This window comes from Ailuropoda melanoleuca, chromosome 9, assembly GCF_002007445.2.
Source record: "Ailuropoda melanoleuca isolate Jingjing chromosome 9, ASM200744v2, whole genome shotgun sequence".
NCBI classification, from domain to species: Eukaryota; Metazoa; Chordata; class Mammalia; order Carnivora; family Ursidae; genus Ailuropoda; species Ailuropoda melanoleuca.
In genome coordinates, this window is record NC_048226.1 from 99,185,494 (window position 1) to 99,207,778 (window position 22,285).

General features: G+C 50.6%; 1 protein-coding gene across 1 annotated transcript in view; it reads right to left on the reverse strand.

Moving 5' to 3' along the window:
- The window catches only part of COL22A1 (collagen type XXII alpha 1 chain), a 235,160-nt gene that overhangs the window by 47,093 nt on the left and 165,782 nt on the right, over positions 1 to 22,285 (reverse strand). Inside the window, exons 39-44 of the mRNA XM_034668525.1 lie at positions 18,401 to 18,436; positions 17,042 to 17,095; positions 15,478 to 15,522; positions 11,439 to 11,486; positions 6,073 to 6,186; positions 5,671 to 5,724 (exon numbers count right to left, since the gene is read on the reverse strand). Of these exons, the coding sequence (XP_034524416.1) occupies positions 5,671 to 5,724; positions 6,073 to 6,186; positions 11,439 to 11,486; positions 15,478 to 15,522; positions 17,042 to 17,095; positions 18,401 to 18,436 (351 nt within the window). The remainder of the gene's footprint in view (positions 1 to 5,670; positions 5,725 to 6,072; positions 6,187 to 11,438; positions 11,487 to 15,477; positions 15,523 to 17,041; positions 17,096 to 18,400; positions 18,437 to 22,285) is intronic.

Sequence of the window (22,285 nt, forward strand, 5' to 3'; positions counted from 1 at the left end):
ACTGGGCCTTTCCACATGAGATCCCATTCCGTGTATTTCTTTGTTTATACCCTGAGCTGACGCAAAAAAAAAAAAAAAAAAATTAACATGTCTGTGTTATTTAATTTACCCAGTAAGATTACTCTATGAGGTGGGGGTTCTGACCAGAGTGTATAGATAAAAAATCTGAAGACCAGAGAGGCTAAGTCATTCACCCAGGGTCACATAGCTAATAAAAAGCAAGATTTGGATTCTAATCCAGATCTATCTGTATTCATACTGTCTCTTCCTGCCCGTTACTTTTCTGGCTATTTTCCTAGGCATGATGCTTTGTCCCACTGGTTTTATAATGTCAAGAGCAGAGGATTTACAGCCTAGAAGTCTGACTGAGCATCCTGAAAACCTTCTAAGCACTGGTGATACAACGATCAAGGAAACCACAGCATCCCTGCCCAGCTGGAGCTGATATTCTAGGGAGGTGACTAGCTCATTACTTGACTAGCTCAGTTCTCTTAGATGATGTCTATTCAGAGCCATTGTTAAGGCTTAAATCTCCCCCATGAAATGAAGGGAAGAGATTCTGCCCCCAAACCTTTTTTTCTTAGAGTATTTACTTTAGAAAACTTGTCACTGTCTGTTCTGTCTCTTTGAAATGTATGTAAATCCTTTTAAAAGCTACATAAGTCCTGCCAGATCCAGGACTCAGAAAAGTCTTTCTCAAGGACCTGGCATCTGTCCCTTTGAAATGTAATCAACCATCCAGGAGGAGGAGAAGGCCCCCAGTCTCCCAGTCTCTGTGGGGGAAGGGAGCCTGAAGGAAAAGCAGGGCTCCTTCTCCAAGCTGCAGCATTACTTCCTGTCATAAAGATGTGAGCTCATTCGTCCTTTCTATAAAGCTAATGACCTAACACAGATGATCCCCTAACTCCCAGGTCAACTTAGGATAGGCACGTCTGCGAATGGCGCTATCAAGTCCTCTGACTTGAGGTCCAGTTACTGTTTATCCTGAGGACTTGCGTGAAGCAGGTGTAGCTGCCTGGCTACAGAAGAGAGTGGGGTTTCTGCCTGTGTCCTCTCAGTGGATGGCCTGTGATGTGCATCGTACTCTGGCTAAACGCTAACTCAATAACATGGCTGTTTTCCTCCTCTTCCACCTTCCTGGAGAGGTTTTCCTGGGGTGGGAGAAGAATTTGTCTCGTTTTTAATTATATTTCCTCAACACTGTCATGGGCTAAGCACACAGTGTAACAATTACTTAGAGGTTGTGTTCATACCAGGGGCTGATGGAAGGACGCTGGTTTCTGTGAATCCACCAAAAAGGCCATTCTCTCGAGGGGTTTACAAACTGTGGAGGGCAGGGCCTAAACCTTCTCAAATTAACAAGTCTCTGCGACTAGTGCCTGAATTTTTGCAGGCTGTTTTACTACCCAGAAAGCCATTCCCCAAGGACATCTGACAAATCCTTGCCTCACCTTCCGATGCAACTAAAAGCCTACCTCTCCCAGGTGACCTTCACAGGTGAAGCCTTGCCCCATGGCATTATTTTCCTTGTAGCCATTTACTCTTCTCCCGACCATTTGCTACAACTGCTATTCATTCAGAGAAACAATTACGAGGACCACTTGTGGTTAGATGTACCCAGGTGGTTCCACGCCTGGTGCTCTGTAAATGTTTCCTTGTTCAATCCTCACATACTCTTTGTGAGACAAACCATATGGCTTTTCTTTTACAGATGAGGGACCTGAGATTCAGAGAAGTCAAATAAACTGCCCAAGTCCTATAATTAGTAAGTGAAATGCACTGGCTACTAAGTGGCCGAGCCAGATGGGGAACCACTCAGTGACCTCCAGAGCCCAGCCTGTGCCCGCCCATCTCAATCATCCCCGGCCCCAGTCCGACTTCTGTAGAATCACCAGCTTGTAGGGCTTTCTTCTCCAACACAACACTGGGCCCTGGAAGGCATGGCCTATATCTGACCTACCTCTACACCTCCTGAAACAGAAGGGAGCTTTGAAGGGGATGCTTGGTGAGAATCTTCCAGGACTGAGGCAGCTCTGGGTGAAGGAGACCTATGCTCCTGAAGAAAGCATAGACCAAATGGCATGGGGTAACTTCTGGGCAGGAGCAGTACCAGGGCTGCTTCTGGCAGCTCTAATAGTAGTAGCAAAGAAGGTCTTATCTCCGGCCCCCAGAATTGTCCAGGAGCTCCAAGTGGGGGCTTCTGCTCATCTAGTGTCTCCAGTCCCCACAGTTCCCATTACCTGGCAGAGGGGCACATAAATGAGAAGAAACCCAAATGCTTTTCATGGAGATAGAATAATCAGCATTTCCTACTGGGACAGGGTTTTACATTGGACTTTGCAGAAAAGCAAGTTCCCAGGGTCTTCCCTCTGATTATCATCTTGTTCCTTCTTCCTCCTCCACATGGATCATCATCATAACAGCAGCCACTATCTCCAGACCCCATCCCTGAAAGTCAGTGTTTCACTCAGTTGGAAAGCTCTCGAATGAAGCTGTAATTGATCGTGGCATTAACCTCCCCAGACCCAGCCACCAGTCAGAGCAGCTGCAAATCTGCAAGATAAATTTTGGGAAAGCTGATCTCCCAGATGCAGGATCACAATCGCAAACAAACAAGCAAACAAACGCCCTTGGAGATGCACGTGACCAGTGAACCCCCGGGGACCTCTGGCTATGAAAGCACAAGGACAATAATCCTAAGTGCTTGGCCACTGGTAGCATTTTCAGTGTACAAATTCATCTCCATGTCCGAAGGTCTAGCGGAGATCTTGTTCGATAAGAGAGGTTCAACAGAGAGAAAATGAAAACAGTCCTCCTGTCTATTTTCTGGAGAGTGGTGTGGGATGAATAAAGAGCATAGGGACAGACATGGATTTGAAGGCAAGCCTGTGAGTCCTCAGAGGAGACAATGAACGCCTCTGTGACTCAGTTCCCCAACAATAGGTGGTGGTCAGGGAAGCCTCCGCCCACTGGGAGCTCTCCTTGGTGCTGGTGCTGGTCCTACTATTTATTAATAAGGGTTTGATAGCAAACTAAGGGGGCGGGGGTTGGTCCTACAGTTGGGCCAGCAGGGATACCCCTCTGCTGTATCACCTAGTAGTTTGGTAGCATTGGCTTTGAACCTTGCTAAGCCTTAGCTTTCTCATCTGTAAAGCGGAATAATATCCATACCTCCTCGGATGATGCTGATCATTGCAAGAGATGATACCGTAAAGCAGGTTACCTGGCCCTTGGCCCTTAGAACACTGGGTATACTGTCCACTGTAACTGCCTGGGGGCTCATTATGTAAGGTGGACCCCAAGTCCTGCCAACTTCTCGAGGTCGCCATGGTCTCCCAAGTGGAGACAGCTAGAACCCTGTCTTTCAGCTGCAACACTAGTCTGTGTTCTTTTTCTGGATGGAAGATTTCTTTGGCTGTCTCTGAATATGTGAAGGAACAAACCCTCCCAGGAAGGGAATTAAAAGGAACAAAGGCAGAGCCATTGTCCCAAGACACCAGCACTTCAAGTGGGATTGGGCTGATAAAGAAAACAATCCCTACTTAGTGGAGAGAACTCCTTATCTGTTTAATCGATTTGCTTTTGTTTCTCTGAATAAAAGCCATTCCTCAGCAGAGGCGAAACCCAGCAGCCCATGAGTTGACAGCAAAGGTTACTTAAGGATCAGCTGAAACTAGTGGCCTGCAGTATTCTCCAGGGAAGGAGCTTAGCCCCAGCTGATAAGCCCAGAAAGGGAGGGTAAAGCAGGGTATAGAGCACGGGTGATACTACGCTTTATGGGTGTCTCTTAACCTAACATTGACCTGACAGGGGGAAAAAATCTCTTTTTCCATCTATACTGAAACCTGACATCTATATTTCCTGAAGCAGGGGCCCTGGGTATGTCAAAACCCTGCAAGACTTCACAGAGTCTATGGGCCACAAACACTTGATGTCTTAGCCTGCCAGGCAGGCCTGGGACGTCAGGATGTTTTCCATTCTGACACCCAACAGCTCCAGTGAGTGCTCTGCTCTTACACCACAGTATTTCTGTTTGCCTTCTAATACACTAGGAAGAGCTCCAACCCCGTTTTCCAGGGCTGACCCCAGGGTGAGGCAAGGGAGCACTTACCTGGGTGTAAACATATCAAGGACTCTGGAAACATCAGTATACAAAATTAACAGCAGTCCAATGCCATATTTTAAAAAATAAAAATTAATGCCAAATAATCCAAGATGAACAGAATATATTTTTAAAATGTAAATAAATGGGGCTCTGATGGGGCTGGGATTAGGGGGAGTGAGGAAGGTGAGTGGTTCAAGTGGAGAGTTAGGTCCCGACTTTTTTTAAAACTGTGACGTTTTGTTCCTTGTGAGTCAACTGCACTAATTTTAAACTTCTTAAAATATTGCATTAAAGTCTTATTTGTCTTGGTTACTGAGGTCTTGGGCTCCCCTCACATCTTATGTCCTGGTCCTCACCCCGGCCCCGGCCCTGCCTCTGACTGGGACCCCACGGCTGAAAGAGCAGAAGCTAAGGTTGGCAGAGGGCCTGCCATGTGCCAGGCCTGGTGGGGGCATCTCCTGAGCAGTTATCAGGGCACAGGCCTGGAAGGTCGCCGCTTTGACACCCCTTGGTTTGTTAGCAAGAAAGGGAAGGACAGAAGTAAGATGCTACACCTTGGGAATTCCAACCCCAGAGGTCTGGCTCCTGAGCTCTCTCTCCTACTGACAATTTTCTGCTGCATCTCGCGTCAGACAAGCCATGCTGCTGTGTCCCAGCCAGGCCACAGGGAGAGAAACAGTGACACATCTACCCCTGAATGTTGGGGCAGGGCAGCCTGCATAGCTTACCGCAGCACAGAGGCCCCAAAGGTGATCAGGAACAGCCCCCGGGGGCACTGATATTGGGGGAAGGGGAGTGGGGGGGCAGTTACCTCTCCTCTCCTCCTGCCCCACGTCAACACTCACACAGTCTCTTCTGCTTAGAGCTACCTACCATCACCACCAGGAACCCAACCACCGCAGCCCAGACACCTATTTTGGCAGCCAGAGCCTCTCCTCCTGATCTATGGCTGAGATCACAGCTCCTTCTGCCCAGGCCGGTCTCCCTGGTGTTATGAAAGCACAGGGCTGCCCTGCTCATGGTAGATGGGCGCCTCGTCACTCCTATGAGCAGCAGGAAGGCTCACCCAAGCTGGCATAGCACTTTCCTAGTAACGTTGTTTATTGAACAACTAGCTCCTTTTATGTATTATGTTGTTCAACTCCTAAAAAATCTCTGAATCTTGCTTTTATTCTTATCATTCATGGGTGGTGAGATTGAGGCCTAGAGGGGTCAAAGATTTTTTTCTAAGGCCACACAGCTCTGACTCTACTCAGGGCTGGGATTCAAATCCAGAGTCTTCTGACCCCAAAGCTCATGTCGTAACCAGTGACTGCTCCGTATTCCAATCCCCAAGCTCACTTCGTTATTCAACCACTGAGGCATTCTTAGATGAGCAATCTGAGGCTCAGGTGACCCTTCCCAAGGTCACCGAGATAGTCGAGGTCATGGTTAGCCCTTGAATGTGGATATCATGATTTTTAAAGCATCCTTCCTCCACCCCGGACATCACTCTTCCTCAGACGTAGATTAACCAGTGAGATGAGCAGAATGGATGCACACGACGTTAATGAGGGCTCACTGACCTGTGGTCCGGCTATTCCTGGAGGCCCTGGGAGGCCCCTGGGCCCAGCATCTCCCTGTAGCAGGAATAGAAGAAAAATAAACAGGAATGAGTATCTGGAGCTCATACCCAGAGTCATCAGCAAGCGACTGCCCTCGCATACCTATTCACTTGATGGCCCCCTGAAATGTCCATGTCCCCTCCCCCTCCCTCCAGCGTGTCTGAGCAAAGCATGTGGGCAGGTGGTGCTGCTGAGTGTGACTGTGCATTCATGGGCACAGCTCACGACTAATGTGATGGCCAGGCCCCAGATGACTCTGGGACCTCTGCCTCCCCCCACTTGTACCGAGAGGCAGCACTGGGATCTCTAAGATTATGTATCTCATCGCAGTGACAAAGACAAACGGTCCCCTTTTCTCCATACCTTCTTCCCTTCTGTGCCTTCTCTCCCTGGCTTTCCTGGGAGACCTTTGTCCCCTTTAAAACCTGGCAGACCAGGGAGGCCCGGGGGCCCAGGAGGGCAGTCATTGCACACGTCCTGAGAAAGAGAATAAATAATGGTCACTTGTAAAGAGAAAGGTGGCCCATGACAGTGATGCAAAAGCAAACCGGTGCATCAGGTCATTATCCAGAGCGTTGGTGTTGAACTTCGCGTTTTTCTCTCTTCTTCTGAAATCAGATTTTAGTGCTGATACATCTGGATCATTACCTCATTTCTAGCCATTTCTAGCCAGCCAGACTGCTTGCAGTATGGCCCACAACAGTGATGTCAAAAGTGCACCCCTATCTGAGAGCATTTAAAAGCATTAACAGTACAGACTTAAGGCAAACGTTCAGGATTGTTACAAATAACACATCCTGTTCCTAAAGCTGGAGCCAGAACAAAGCCAGAAGCTGCGTCCTCTGTCTCCTGGGTTTGCCTAAGTGGTTTGTGAACAAAGAAGCAGAACAGAAGAAGCAACAGGCACACAGCCTCAGGATTTTCTGGCTGCGACACACACCCGATCTGACCACACTTGCCTGACATTCTTCTTTGTCCGAAGCAGGTGTTTAATAAATGTTGCCGGGAAGTGAGCTTTGCTTTACTTCTTTGAGGCAGGGGAGCGCTGTCCCTGGCATGATTTTAAGGTCCTCTCAGCCCAGGGAACATGTTTCCTAATTTGTCTGTGTCATCCTAAGCCCTTACAGTCTGGAGCACAGTGTGGACCTAACAGAACTCACTGGCTTGACCACGCTGCTGTCCCACGGTGCTGCTTCTCTGCAATCCTCCCTCCCTTCTCCTTGGGATAAAGGTCAGAGGAGCTAATACAGAGAAGGCCCTCGGAATGATATCAGATCACCCCGAGCGCACTTAGCTAGGATCCTCAACTCGCCTGCACTTAGGGACTCCCTCGGTGAAAAACTACTTGCGAAGCATCTGCTGTTAGGCTCCGTGCCTTTCTGCTTTGAGACCACAATGAGTACGTATATTGAAGAGTTCGTACTTAAGCGGTGTTAATCGGCACAGGACAAATGCATTAACCACAGCTGGAAGCACCTGCGTGGCCTGCGGCCGCTGCACTCCTTCCTACAGGAGGTGAGGTGATGTTGCAGGGGACTTAGCAATCACCTTGGTCTCTAACTCAGGATGGAAGGGTTTTTCCGTCCCAACAGTGTCTCGGGATGCCTCACCTTTCTTTCACCTCCTTCACTCCTATTCAACCTCTGAAGAGTCTTTAGAAGTCTCCGACACCAAGAAGCCTTCCGGATTGCTTCAGACTGGGGACTGCTTCGGACTCCTGCTCGCACCACCCCAGGAACTCCTGCACTTGCCTCACTGCTGAATGGCCCCTGTATAGCTCCATTCCCTCCCCACCAAGCACAAAGAAGGTGTGAGCTCTCAGAAGACAGTGGTAGAGTTGCTTTATCTTTCCACGTCTAATTCAGAGCAAAGGGCTTCCACAGAGCAGGGGTTCAATACACGAATGTACCAGCTGACCCAACCGGCCAACCAAATGCCCTCCCAACCACCTGACCTTTGGGTGTCCTGCACCATCTTCTTTTAGTGGGTGGTTTGAGAAACTGGACGAGTGTTTTTTAGAGGCTGGGGGGTGCCAAATGTCAGGGTATATGAAGCAAGGATGAAAGACAGAAACCAAAGGATACTGGCTTTGGTTGCTGGTTTTGTTTGGAAGAGCAGCAGAGCTGGGAGGAAATCCCCTATTCCTAGACCTTCTCTCGTTCTTTAAAATGAGGTGCATCCATGAAACCCTGCCAACAGTGGGTATAGGATGTGTGGAATGGGGCTGGCCTGGGGGCAGCAGCAATTCCGGCCACTGAGGTTTTGCTAGCGTTGGAGGACACAGTGGCGATCCTGACACCATTCCTTATGGGGGAATCCACACCATAAAGCGGTTATATCTGCATAGTACAAAATCTCACCACCTATTTCTTTCCAATTTCTGGAGGGCTAACTCTCAGTCCGGGTCTGTCTTAGCCACAGATTCTGTGTAGGACTGCTCCTTGAATGGGGCTTCTGGGTGGTTCAGTCAATTAAGCGTCTGCCTTCAGCTCAGGTCATGATCCCAAGGTCCTGGGAGCCCTGAATCAGGCTCCCTGCTCAGTGGGGAGCCTGCTTCTCCCTCTCCCTCTGCCCCAACCCCCCTCCCCACTCATGCCCTCTCTCACTTGCTGGCTCTTGCTCTATCTCTAATTAATTAGTTACTTAATTAACTAATTTTAAAAGGGCTGTTCCTTAAAGATGAGCCACAGCAGTGCCCAGACTTACAGTGTGGATGCTGGATTATAGCTCTGACCCAGCCCCAGAGTCCAGGGAGCACAGGGAGACCAGCCCCCAACCTGCAGGCCCACCCACGCTCACTCTGTTCCTCCTGACCCCGGACTACCCCGAATGCCTTGAGACTAGTCAGGGTTCTGTTTGCAACCAGACCACCAAAGCCTCTGCCCCCCCGGGATCATGGCTTCACCCCTCTGAGCCTCAGCCTCCTAATCTGTAAACAGACAACCTCAAGGTCCGGTGAGAAAGAAATGAGATAATGCATGAAAAATGCCTGACACCATGCCTGGCACATGGGGACAGCACGACGAATTTAGCTGCTAACCTGCCGTTGTGATTTCCGTACGACTTCCCTCCTTGAATCTGGTGTCTGGCCTCATCTGCCAACCAGATGCCCTTGATCACCGATACTGGCTGCCAACTCCTCTACTTAAGGGACCCGCTCAGGCAAGTCACTCGATCCCTTTGAGTCTACTTCCTTATCATAAGGTCCTTCTCCTTCCTTAGGGGATTGTTGCAAAACCTAAATGAAATAACGCATGCAGAGACCTGGGGCGTGGCAGGGTTCCTCAGGAGGGATCTATAAATGTTGATTCCCTCTGGTCTCTGCCCCCTTCCTTCTGTCTGGGATGTTTTCATCAAACCCAGCTCACCGGGCTGATCGTCAGCATGGTGCGGCATACCAAGCAAGCACACCACCAAACGCCCACCAAAGAGAGGAACGCCACCTTCTGCTACCCAAAGAAAGCAGTAGAGATAACCCCCAGGTCATCTTACCCCACCCCTCGCCGGATACCTGAATCCTCACTGCGGTATTCCTCCAAAGGGCCACCAGCCTCCGTCTCAAACCTCTAGGTGACAGGCAGGGAACTCACCACCCACCCGTACTTCATCAGGGAGCTGGCAGGCGGTTCTGACCCGTGCAAGATGAAGTCAGGTGACAGAGGGGTCAAGCACAAGGGTCTGCAGGTGGACACAGTGGGTTTGGGTCTTGGCTCTGCCACTGTCCAGCTCCGTTACCTTGAACAACATTGTTCCTTGCCCAGCTGTGCCCCACCTCCTCCCTGCAAAATGCAGACTTCCCAGTGCCCACCTCCTGGGCTGTCTGTGGAGATCAGATGAAATAATATTTATCCAAGGGAGGCATCTGATAGAGACATCCTAAGGATGACCTCACTGGGCACAGATCCAGCTGTGGAAGTTCATTTACCAGGGACTCAGGAGATGAACTTTCTGCCCAGGCAGTTCTCCAGCTATCAGAATGAAGTATGTGATGCTGTCATGTTCCTTGGGGCAGAGATAAATATTCTGTAAAAGAGGTCTTCCCAGCAAGGGAGGGACGTGCTGCCAGCCACGTGGGCCAGACCAGCAGGCGTTACCCTAACCCAGAATGCAGCAGCTAACTAAAAAGCTTGGGGCAGTCCCCGGAGGCTTTGCTGACCTGGGAAATCCACTTGGCCCCAGACACAGCGCTGGCTCCTCGGAACCAGCGAGGCTTGGGAGCTGCCCTGAATGTAGGTGCCCCGTCCCCTCAGGGCTTCCCAGCTGCTCTGCTGAACACAGCTCCCTCCCGCAGCAGATAAGGAGCACTGATGGGACCAAGTGTCGGCCTCCACGCGGTGAGGCTCCTGTTATCATTGGCAGAAAGACTAGGACATCTCGAGGTTGAATTCTTTGCAGGGAAGGACAGCTTCCCAGCTCTTTCTAGAGCAACGGAATTATGAGAAATGATGGAGGCTAATAAAAACCTCCAATAAACAAGGAATTTAATCAATAAGGAACGATTTCTTGTCAGGTCCTCGACTATGAAAAAGGCTTTCTCTTGTCAATTAAAATCAGGAAAGACTTTCTACTACTACTTATTTCTTTTTTTAAATAAAATGTATAGCTTTCCACCCAGGCATCTCATGGTGTACAGAGATGAAAAGTCTTGGGCTTCTCTAAAAAGGTTTTCTTTTCTCTTTTGTTTTGTTCCCTCAGTCTCAGGCATGAACTCTGTGCTTTCGACATCCCCCAAGTGCTTGTTCAGAATGCAGGAAGTGAGGAAGGAGCCGATCACACAAATGCCAACCTTCACCCTAAATTAAGACACAGGCTTGACGCAGAGCCAGCAAAAGGGTCCTCCCTACTCACTGCAGCGACTGTTTTTTCTGAAACACAGACCTTCCCCATCTGTCTTGCTCACTGCCTGTCCTTGCCCTCCACCATTTCAGACCTGAGGCCCATGGGCGGGCACCTGGGCACCTCAGTCTTCACCCAATCTCGGCAGAGGGATGCCCAGCTTCTCAGGGTCTTTAGCACCCATGGACAAGGTGAACAGGCTCTGAAAACCAGGGAAGCCTGCACCCCGATCTGGTCTCCTTCCTGCACAAAGGGCCTGGCGGTGGCCTTCACCTCCCTGCCCTGTGCTCTGGCCCTAGCACCAGCAGGATGCCACACCCAAGTTGTCTGACTCTGCCTATGGCCCCCTTTTAAGAACACAAGACACCCTTGTGTGGGGTTCAAGGTCAGTCTCCGAAATCAGTGAGCACCAGACTGCATTCCCAGAAAGCCACTGACCCTCAGTATCTCATGTTCCTTATGCACAAAGCAACAACACAAATAATACCAACCTCAGAGAGTAATCGTGGAATCAGATAAGCGATGCACACCAAGCATTTAGCACATCCCTGCAAAGAACTTTCTAGAAGGATGGAAATGCTCTGTATCTGCCTTGTGTACTAAGATAGGCTCCAGCCACGTCTGGCCATTACATAGTGAGACTGCGGATAGTGTGACCCAGGACCTGAATTTTTCATTGTATTATTAGTATTTAATTGACACACGTGGCCAGGGGCCGCCAGATGACACAGAAGATTCAGCACATCGCCGGGCGCACAGTGAGCGCTCAGCAAACACTCCTGCTGTCACCAGGACCCTAACACACAGTTGTTCAAGCAAAACACCCACAATTTACTGAAATGTCCAGCCCCCCCCCATTTCCCAATGCATGCACATCGACTTCATGCTTTTACCTTAACCAAGAGATTTATGTCCCCTGGAGACAGTAGTGAAGAGGGGCCCTGTCGAAGTAAAAACAAGTGAATGCAGACACACACACACATGCACACAGTACACCCTGTCCTTGTACACCAGATGCAAGCAGCCCCGTTTACATCCCACACCAGGGAGGCGCGGGAAGAAGTTGCTTTGGAGGCAGCAACCCTACAGGCTGCCAGTCCTACCCATGTCTGATGGACATCAGCCTTCCTGGTCCCCAGCCTCCTCCTGCTGGACCCTTCTCCTGGGGGGTCTCTCCTTGCCATCCCCCATCAAAACCTGATAGGTCTTGCAGGTACTGTGGAAGGCCAAGGGACAGACTGTCCTGGATTCCCCAGATGGGTAACAACTGTTGCTGTCAGTCATTCACAACTTAGTATGAATTTGAAGCCACTTGTTCAGCTCTCCTGGGTGAAATTGCATTCTAAACCTCACTCATCATATGGGTGGAAGGTGTCTAACTCTGGGAAAGAAATTTCAGAAGCCAGGAGTAATTACAAAGCCTCTGAAGGCATGCAGAAGTCTGCAGGTCACCAAAGTCAAATTCAAACCCAGAGTTGGAGTTGCTGTGTTAGGGTTATGCCCAGCCCAGAGCCCAAGGTGGAATGCAGGCCAGGTTCACACTGGGGTATAAGAACACACAGCTGGAAGAAAAGCCATAATTAGCAGGCAGACACTGGAGGGAAGGGGGAATTCTTAGGTAAAACTAGAGTAGATTGACACCGTATCTTGCAAACTTCTAAATTTCACGGCAGGGAAAGAGTGCCAGAGAATCCATTCTCCAGAGAAAGGTGTTAGATTTTCCTCTAGAATATGGAAAGCCTGCGGCCATAAGCGACTATGCAGGGGCTGATTTCTTCCAATTAAGTTTGCATTTCAGCTTATAAATTATGGATTGACTCTAGCATCTTGGGGATGCTTAAAACAACACAATTTTCCTGGCTACCAAACTGGGGCTCCTGCTGCACCTTACAGATAAGCAAAGCCATGTGACCTTGGCATCATGTCGGGATAACCTTGGGAGTGACTGCAGGTGTTGCTGTTTCCTGCAACTTCTGTGCACGGGGCATCTGTCGATCCTCTGGGCTATGACACACAGGTGGACCCCGAGATTGGGGCTGACAGACTAGGATCTGGAGGTGCCGAGGCAGCCCCAGTCCCACAGGCAGAGCTCACTCTGTGTGCACCTGTTACCACTGAGGCCCTGACCCCTCCCCTGCCCGGTTCTGTGCGAGACCCTCTGGAGGAAGCCCAACCTCTGCAATATTGTTTACTGAAACTTTAATTTAAAAGCAGAAAGAGGTTTTATCCTGAAGCCTTATGTGTTTCACTGGGAAGTTAATAACCTTGGAGGATCCGTATTGTTCAAATCGGGCCATGTTCATGCTGCTGGTGCTGTGTGAGCTGGGAGGTTTCTGTGCCGTCGTGTGAGCCTCCTGTCTAATCAGAGAGGCCACACTAGACCGCAGGGCCGGCAGCACTCACAGAGGCAGAGAGAACTGGAGGGAATGTTCAGCCTAGGTACAGTGCAGCCTTGGGGAAGAGTTTCATGAATGTCTTGTTGTGACCCATTTCTCTAAACATCACAGGGTAGGTGGCAGGAGAAGGCACAGGAAAAACAGGAAGGGGCCTGTGGCGGGTGGTGCCTGGGATGGGGTTGGGAGGGGGACACAGGCTGCTTAGCCGCCTGCCATGCTAGGCTCTGAGGAGCACCTCAAATTGGGCAGTCAGTTCAGGCCCTTCCCTGGCCCCTCCTGCCCCCCCAGCCTGCCTTCCCCCTGCCATGCCCTGATCCCTTGATCCTTGTGGGCTTCGCCCTCAGCCCATCCACTGCACAGGAGTCCCCACCAGAGGCTGTGCATCTCGGGGCCCAACTCTAGACAGAGATCCCCAGCATAGGAATTCTGTGGGCACAGCACCAGAGAAATCCTCTGGGTCCCACTCTCTACCCCAAGGAGCAGGGACTGTGTGGGACAGGCTGAAGTCAGCCGGCCAGGGGCATCCAAACCCGCTCACTCCAGAGAACGTCAGGCCCCACCAGCTCCTGGCAGGTCACCTCTGAGCCCTCGGACGCCCTGCCTGATGAGGCTTGGGTGAGCATCCCTCATTGGCAACACGTCATGCTTTTCCCGAGCACCTATCCCTCCTCTCTCAAGCATTTGATCATGGGGAACAGCTGGGGAGTGAAGTGCTGTCTACACAAGTTTCCCTGGGGCAGGGTGGGGGACACTGGCAGCTCTGGGTCTGGTCTCCCAGGGGCTCCGCCCGTGCATCTTCTGGGCCAGCCACCACCTGCGTCCTCCCTCCAGAACCAAACATAACCGTGAGCAGAACAGTGTTCCTGAGTTCTGAGGGTCCTTCCAGTGAGTCCTCCCCATGAATCACGAACCTGAGGGTGTCTTGGGGACCCCTAAAAAATGACTTATCTGACCAGCAAGAGCAGAGAGACCCTGATAGTTACTGGGCTGTACTTGGGACCGTTTGCGGGCAGTGCGTTCAGTGAATTTACAGGTGATCAGAAACAGACCTATTCTCCCTCCGTCCTTCTCCCTCTTGCTCCCTCTCCTCCCTTCTCCCACTCTTCTTCCTCCCTCTCTCCCTCTCCTCTTCCGGATTCTGTGGGTGACCCACTGTGGGACAGTCACGGTTGTCCACATTTTCAGTGGACTGTGCTGACTTCTCTTTGCAGAGAGGTGTCAAGGTCTAGATTTGGCAGAGGTCATCTGAACCCCCCTTTAGCCTCTGGCCTGAACCTCGCTCTCCCCCTGCGGCCTTGCACAGGGCTCGCTGTCTGCTGCCAAGCTGGCTTCCGGGGAGGAGGAGAGTAAGTGAGCTGGCCCTAACCTCTCACGTCACCTTCCACTCGTCCCACAGGTAGGTCCTCCAGGACCCTTCCCAACAGACCAGCGTCCCCACCCAGGGCTCCGCCGGGCCCAGCAACCCGGATGAGGGTGTGATGGTTGGCACCACGGGGCGTCTGCCTCAGGCACTTGTCTGGGTCAGGAAGCGGGCCAGCCTTCCAGAGGAGACTCTGACTCTCAGGTCCAGCTGGAGGTGAAGCTTCTGCCAGGTGAGTGTCCTGGTTTCAGAGCCAAACTTACAGTCGGTCCCACTGAGGCTTCCAAGTCCCCAGTCCTGACGCTACTGTCCCTTCTCTCCTGGGCAACGTCCTTCAGTGGGGACCAGCTTCTCCTGTGTCTGCGTTGCCGCCCCCCAGACTGCTCATCCTCACCGTTCCTTCCCTAGAGCCCCCCCGCCCACGTGGCCTGGTCACTTAGTCAAGCCTTGGGGCTTCTCTGGCAACAGCAACTTCATCAGGGGGCGTTAAACCTGCTCCTGGGGGAGCTGGCAGGAGCCTCAGGCTAGACGACGAAGGAGTGAGCGCTCAAGACCAGCCATTTCCCTGCAACCCCATGGCTTCCACTGTTCCCACCGGGAGAGCAAAGAGTTTCCGCCACCTTGTGAAGGGGGAAACCGGGCCGTGCTGACACCCCTGGACATCCCTGGACAGGGGCAGGAAATGGGCCAGTTAAGAATTTGCGATATACACTGGGGTCCATTTGCTCACCCCTTCCCTGTCCTGTTCCATGGTGGGGAGGCTGCACCCCAGGAGCTCACCCCTTTCCTGTCCTGTTCCATGGTGGGGAGGCTGCCTGCAGGCCCTGGCTGAGGTGGACCAGGAGACCCCCCCATCAGGAAACTGGAGTTGGGGAGACCCTGCTCTGCTGCTCGGGCCCAGCTCTCTGGCAATGGCCTTGCACCCACAAACACAGCTCCTACCTGGCAGCCCCTCCCCACCCTCGTGCTCTCACTGGGCACTGGAAACAGGTTATGGTCCTGTCGGCCTCCCACTGTGGCTTATCTCTGGGCCCCCCCTGCATCTCAGATCAACCCCTGCCCACGGCTCTGTGCGAAGTCCCTCTTCCAGCCTCTCGGACCATCTGAGCTGTGTTTTATTCTTGCTGAAGCCCTGAATGAGAGTTAATATTCATCCAGAACAGTGAGATGACATACTGGCTTGCCAGGAGGCCCTCTTTCTCCTGGATTCCCTGGTACACCCTAGGAGAAGAGAAACAGGAAACATTAACTGTGCTAAGCAGATCATCCCCAGCGCTCTGCCCACGCCCCCCAATCTCTACGTCCACCAAGTGTAACTGGGTAGGAAAAAATCACCCAATAGTGAAGACGGGTACCAATAAAAACTCATGGTTTCCAGACTCAGCTGAACACTCACGTCTTCCCAGAAAATATTACACTGTGGCAAATATTTAGAATAAGCCACCCCTCCCTTAACTCCGACCCAAAATGCAAAACTGAAAACAATGCATGCACACAGAGCAGGTGCCTGTGTGTACACACACACACACACACACACACACAAATATACACACACATACATACACAAATATACACACATACACTCACACATATACACACAAACACATACACATATACATACATATACACACACACGTATACACACATATACACACAAACACATACACACATACACATATACATACATATACACACATACACACACACACACACATACACACACACCCCCTCATTTTAAATTTCCACCATTCTTCTCCAAACACAGGTGGAAGGACCAGCTTTGAAAGGAGGGCTGATTATGAGAATGTTGCATTTAGAGTGGACGGGGAAATGAGAATAGACAGGCTCTAGAGGGTAACTTTCCCCTCTGCAGGAGAAGCAAGGAAGGGAAAGGCAGAATGATTTATTGTCCCTGCCTCTAGTGAACTGAAACTACAGATGGAGACCTGAGTGTCTAAGAATAAGTTCTACTGCTTAATGGCGCTAGACAGCTGCGCCTCATAGGAACTCATCGCTGCCATCCATCCACTGGGTCCGAGTGTGCAGTGAGTGGCATCCGTGCACCTTGCACACTGCCAGGCACCAGAGACCACGAGATGCATAAGACACATGGTCCCTATCTTCTCGGAGCTCAGCTCTATGGAGGCAGAAGCCAGGCATGGAGATAAGAGATTATCCTTGTCACCATGTGAGGAGGGATGCAATTCTCAACGAGCATCAGATAAGTCTGTGGGCTTCCCATGAAGGGAGCAAGCCACTGCAGGGATGGGCCACGAACAGGTCCATGGAGAATAAGTCCAGGGCACTGGTGCAGAAAGGACCCACTAGGGATGTAAGGAAATTGACCAAAAAAGTGGGAGGTGTTGTGTGGGACACCTGGGAGCTAACAAGGTTCTGAAAGTGTAATACAAAAGCATAAGGAGGGAAACTGGACGATACAACATTGTAGGTCACAAGCAAGAGCAGAGCAAAAATCTAACAGTGTTCCTGGGGAGGGGGCGGGGATGAGTGGAGAAGACTGCTCCTCGGGGGTTTCCTGGTCAAGGGAGGCTGGGAGACAGTGGAGGTGGGCTTGAGGCTGGGAGACAGTGGGGGTGGGCTTGAGGCTGGGAGACAGTGGGGGTGGGCTTGAGGCTGGGAGACAGTGGGGGTGCGCTTGAGGCTGGGAGACAGTGGGGGTGGGCTTCCAGGGTAGTCTAGAAGAGCCTCAGCTGAGCGGGTACCATTGCTCTGCACTTACATCCTGGCCAGCGGGTCCTTGGGGGCCGGGGAATCCAGGTAAGCCTCGGGATCCCTGAGAAAAAAGAAGGCAAGACACTTGCCAACAGTTTAAGCAAAATTAGACCTCCCCTTTCCTTGGCAATAGTTGGTTCTCAATGTACAAATGGCCTGTTACTATGAGGAATCTGATATAATAATGTGCGTGCCAAGATTCTCTGCTCAGTGCTTACTCATTTCCCCATGCTTATGGAGGTGGGCGTGTTACACACGCACAAAGAATGTTCTGGAACACCTTCACTCTGAGCCCTCCTGCCCAGGTTCCATGTGCAGACTCCTTCCTTGAGTGGAAGGGTCAGCTCCTGCAGTGAGCATGCTGTGGTTCACCCCTCCACGTCTGGTTGGTGGCTGGCTGGCTCAGCACAGTGGCCGGTACTTAGAGGACGTTTGTTACTTTTGATTAGAAAATCATTCCCATTCTGTTGAAACCTTCTGGACAGTATCAGGAACTCTCACACATATCTTTCACTGTGGACCTCACATCCTGTAGGAATCTTCCTGAAGTAGGCGTGCAGGTGGGTATCAGCACGTGGTGATGGCAGGGGCTGGAACGGTGCCACATGGGCGCTCGGGAGCTAACCCGGCCTGAGACCGCCCAGATGTCCCCTCCACAACGACCCCTCCAGAGGAGCCCCATCTCCACCTTCCTGTTACACTACAGGCTGCAGTAACTCCCTCTGAAACCGGATGCCTCTCCATGGATTGTTCTCAGCCTCCGGCTCCGCATCTATACAAACCCATTTTCTTGGTTCAGGAAAACACCTGAGTGCACAGAATTTTACATATAAAACATGTCCTCCTAGGTGCTGATCTGCGGCTCCTCCTGCACTGGGGTGAGTTACAGAAATTCACATTTTCCGGCGAACTCACACAATACACTTATCGTCCATGGTGGCTACTCCTAAGAACAAGGGTTTCTTTCCCAAGGCCTCTCCTGCTCTTCCCAGCATGCAGCCCCTCCGACCTCCACAAGGGGTCTTACCAGGTCCCCTTTACAGATTAAGAGAGATCCCTCCCTTGATCAGGACCCTCAGTGAAGCCAGGGTTCAAAATTCGTTCAGCTGGTAATTAAGGTCATCAAACCACACTGCCCCCCCGTGATGCAGAGATGCCAAAAAGCAAAGCCCATCTCAGTCTGCACAGCTCTGGCACGAGCAGGCTGGGCCACACGACCTGCCCTTCCTACTCTCTCATTCCAGAGGCCCATGGTTCTATCCTCGAGAGTCTGCACTGTTTCGTGTTAGGGATTTGCAGAAAGCACTTGAGTTTGGCCCCTCCACTTCAAAAGTGAAGCCCAGCCCTTCATTTATTCATACTGTACCGGGGGCCCTTTGTCTCCTGGTGGTCCAGAAGGGCCCTGAGAAACAAGCAAACAAAACATTAAATAAGTCAAGTTAGAATGAAACATTTCTTTAAACCTGCTGTCACCTTTATTTCTAAGCCAGGTCTTTGACTGTCCTTGAAGGAGTGGCTAATGCCCCCGACCTTCCAGCCACAGTCACACCTGCTCACCCCACCCAGGAACTCCACACATGGAGGTCTTCCTGGAACTTTCGCCATCCGCCCCTGGACAGGTACCACCCTGTCCTGGCACCCACTTGGTTTCTGACACCTGAGCTTGTCTCTATTTTGTAGCTCTGGTGCTGGGGGAGGACCCAGCAGCCCAGCATCTTCCGGGGGTGCCTCCCTCCTGCTTGGGGCAGACTGGGGGCGCACTCGGGGCCAGACTCCCCAGCATGGCCTGCTTTGGCTGATATCGCAATTGTGCCCCCCAACTCCTAAAAGGGGGTGTCTCTCTCTCTCTCTCACACACACGCACACACAAACACACAGGTCTGCGCTCTAAGCCCTCAGCTTAGAATCTGACTTCTAGATATCGCATCTAAGATGTGGCCATGGACAGTAAGGCATTCGTGCATAGCTTCAGGTCCTGCCATGAGTGGAATGCTCCCTGGCCCTGAGTCTTCCCTATGCTGCACTTCTGCATGGACCATTCTGCCCTGCTTCTACCCAGACACATACTTGTCACACTCTGGTTCTCAGCTGAGATGTCCCCACCTTTGAGAGCCTTCCCTGGCTCCTCCCAGGATGCTCATTAGAGGTGGCCCCCTAACGCCTCCATGCACCCCACTCAGGACATAATGCCTAAGACTGTCATCACTTCCCGGCCGTGTGTCCTCCCCACCAGATGACTGCGTGTGTGTGGTTAGGTGGGCACAAAGCTCTTTGCTCGGCACCGTCTCTCCAGCACCCAGCCCAGTGCCCCGTGGCAGTTAGGACAGCGTAGAGTAATCCGTCAAAATTAACATTTTAGAGCATGAGAACTCTGGAATTGGGTGTAATCACCCTCCCTTCTCACTGATGATCAGAGTAAGGCCAGAGGAGACCAGGACCTACCCAAACCACACCGGGAGTCACTCTACCGTGGGGTTAGCCCACCTCCTGTTCAGTCGAGCATACCCTGCGTCTCCCTGCAGCAGAGCCCAGGAGAACTTTCCCAGACATCCCCAAGACGAAGGAAGAGCTCACACAATGCATAGGTTTCTGCAGTATGACGAGCCAGGAAACCGCAACGCCCGTCTACTAACTATGTTTCAGAACGGCCTGATGAAACAGGGGAGGTGCACAGCTGAGCACTTGAAGAAAGGAGGGGAAGTCTCCAGAAGCCAAAGGGCAAGCAGGTAAGTCAGACAGGTAAGACTAGAGGACCACTTCCACCTGGGCTCTATTTGACTCAGGAGCCACTTTCCCTGCATGACTTCTCATGGGCTCCGTCCAGGTCTAAGTAAACGGTACACACGGACCAATGCACACACAGCTGAAGTTTGCTCCTTTCAAAGTCATTCCCCATTGAGACCGCACTCATGCCTCAAGCAAAGGACCTAGGAGCAACTGATGACTGGCAAGGGGGATGCTGCGAGGTCACTTTAGAGGCATGCTTGATTCCAGATGAAACACCATGATCTGCCTCCAGCACTCAACTTGGTCATTCGCTCGAGCTCCAAAGTCCTCCCGTACGTCTTTTAATATAAAATCCACATATGAAAGATGGATTCTGTTGTCAAAAAAGGCACTCATTTCAAATCTTAGCTTTATCAGTTATCAGCTGTTGGACCTTGAGTGAGTCACTTCGTCTCTCTGAGCTTTGGTCTCCTCAAATGGAATAAAAGCTAGATGACCACCTTGTCTTGAGTGATCAGAAGTCAAAAAGGATGCTCTAAGGAGAGAGTCAGGCTCTTCAGTGCCTGGCCCATCCCCACAATTATTTTGTCAGTACACTTTTAAGAAATATCAAAGTGTTGGGGCGCCTGGGTGACTCAGTCAGTGAAGCATCTGCCTTTGGCTCAGGGCATGATCTCAGGGTCCTGGGATCAAGCCCCGTGTTGGGCTCCCTGCTCGGCGGGGAGTCTGCTTCTCCCTCTCCCTCCACCCCTGTCTACCCCCTCCCCACTTGTGCTCTTGCTCTCTCTAGGGCTCTCTCTCTCAAATAAATTAATGATCTTTAAAAAATATATATCAAAGTGTTGAGGAGGAGGGATTGTATGATGGCATTCTTAAATCTGAAGCCTAAACAAGTTTGCAACAACCACACCCTCTTTTTCAAGATTATGCTGATATGTTTGCTCAAGAGCCACTTTACCCCAGCACACAGATCCTGGCCTTTGATACCATTTTCCCCTAGAAGGAAACACAGCTCCTTGGAGAAATAACTGCTTTCAGCTCTGGACAAGAAAGGTACACAAATCTAGGGCACCTCGTCATTCCAAAGAGCAAGGGCTCTATCAAAGACGGCTAGGCTTGTGTCAAAGATACTCAGGGTCAACTGGGGTAAGGTCCTACTGGCATCAGCTGACACTCTGCACATCAAAGCGAAGCATAACCACACTACACTGAAACACATGAGATGTCTTTGAATCCAAGAGTTCAAAATTATTGATGAAAAACAGAACACCTAATTAATCATCTTTGTGAGATTCAAAGGAATCAAGTCATTATCTGAAAATAACTGAAGGGAAAGACTGGAACATTCATTTGTATCCTGCCTTCCATATGAATTATACCACTGGGTATGTCGACTGTAATTGAGGGACCTTTCCTCCATCTAGAAGTATTCCAGCAGATACATATAAAAGAACCGGTAGAACAAGAAAGGCATCAATTTACAACCCTTGATGTGCTAATTGATCTAAGCATTGGACATCAAAGAGTGTGAACATCACAACAAGACAGACCACCAGACACCATGTGCTTCCTAATGGAAGAACACACTCCCTGTGATGTCTTGCCAAAAACATCAAACCTGAATCTGATCAAGGCTCTAGGCCCAAGTACAGATGCATAGGAAACACAGAGACAGAGCAATGTGTTAAACTATTAAATTAGCAAATTCCAGACTGTGAGAAGCTCTAGGAGACCAAAATTAAATCTAGTTCCATCAATAAATAAATGGCAAAAGGAAAGAAAAAAATAATGGAAGGAAGATCCAGATTACAGGGGCACCTGGGTGGCTCAGTCGGTTAAGCATCTGACTCTTGATTTCGGCTCAGGTTGCAATGTCAGGGCTGTGAGATCGAGCACCATGTCATGCTCTGCACTGGGTGTTGAGCCCGCTCACAATTCTCTCTCTCTCTCCCTCTGACTCTCCCTCCTCCCTCTCTCTAAAAGAAAGAAAATCAGCCAATTACTATCTGTATTCAGGTCTTGAGTCAAACAAGAGAACTACACAGGCGTAGCATTTATGGAATAAGTAGAAACCTGACCATTGACTGGATACTTGATGATGTTATGGAATTACTTAGGGGAGTGTAATAATGAAATTGTGGTCACATTTAAAAAGTCCTTATCTTTTAGAAATATACTGGAATTATTTACAGATAAAATGATATATGTCTGGGCTTTGCTTCAAAATGATGGAAGGCCGTAGAGGATGAACAGGGAGCAGTGGGCTTGGGCAGGGATTCTGGTCGCTGGAGCTAAGTGTGGCTGCATGGGGTTCGTTGGGCTCTTCTTCCAAAATATTCTTTTGGTATATCTGAAATGTTCCTTGATAAATATAAGTGCATAAATATAGTGTGTGTGTGTGCTTGTGTACATGCTATACACACACACACACACAGGTACACATGCACACACACACACAAGCATCACAACACTTGTGTCATTTGCTGAAAACTGCAGATAGTGGAAACTCACAAAACGGAAAGCC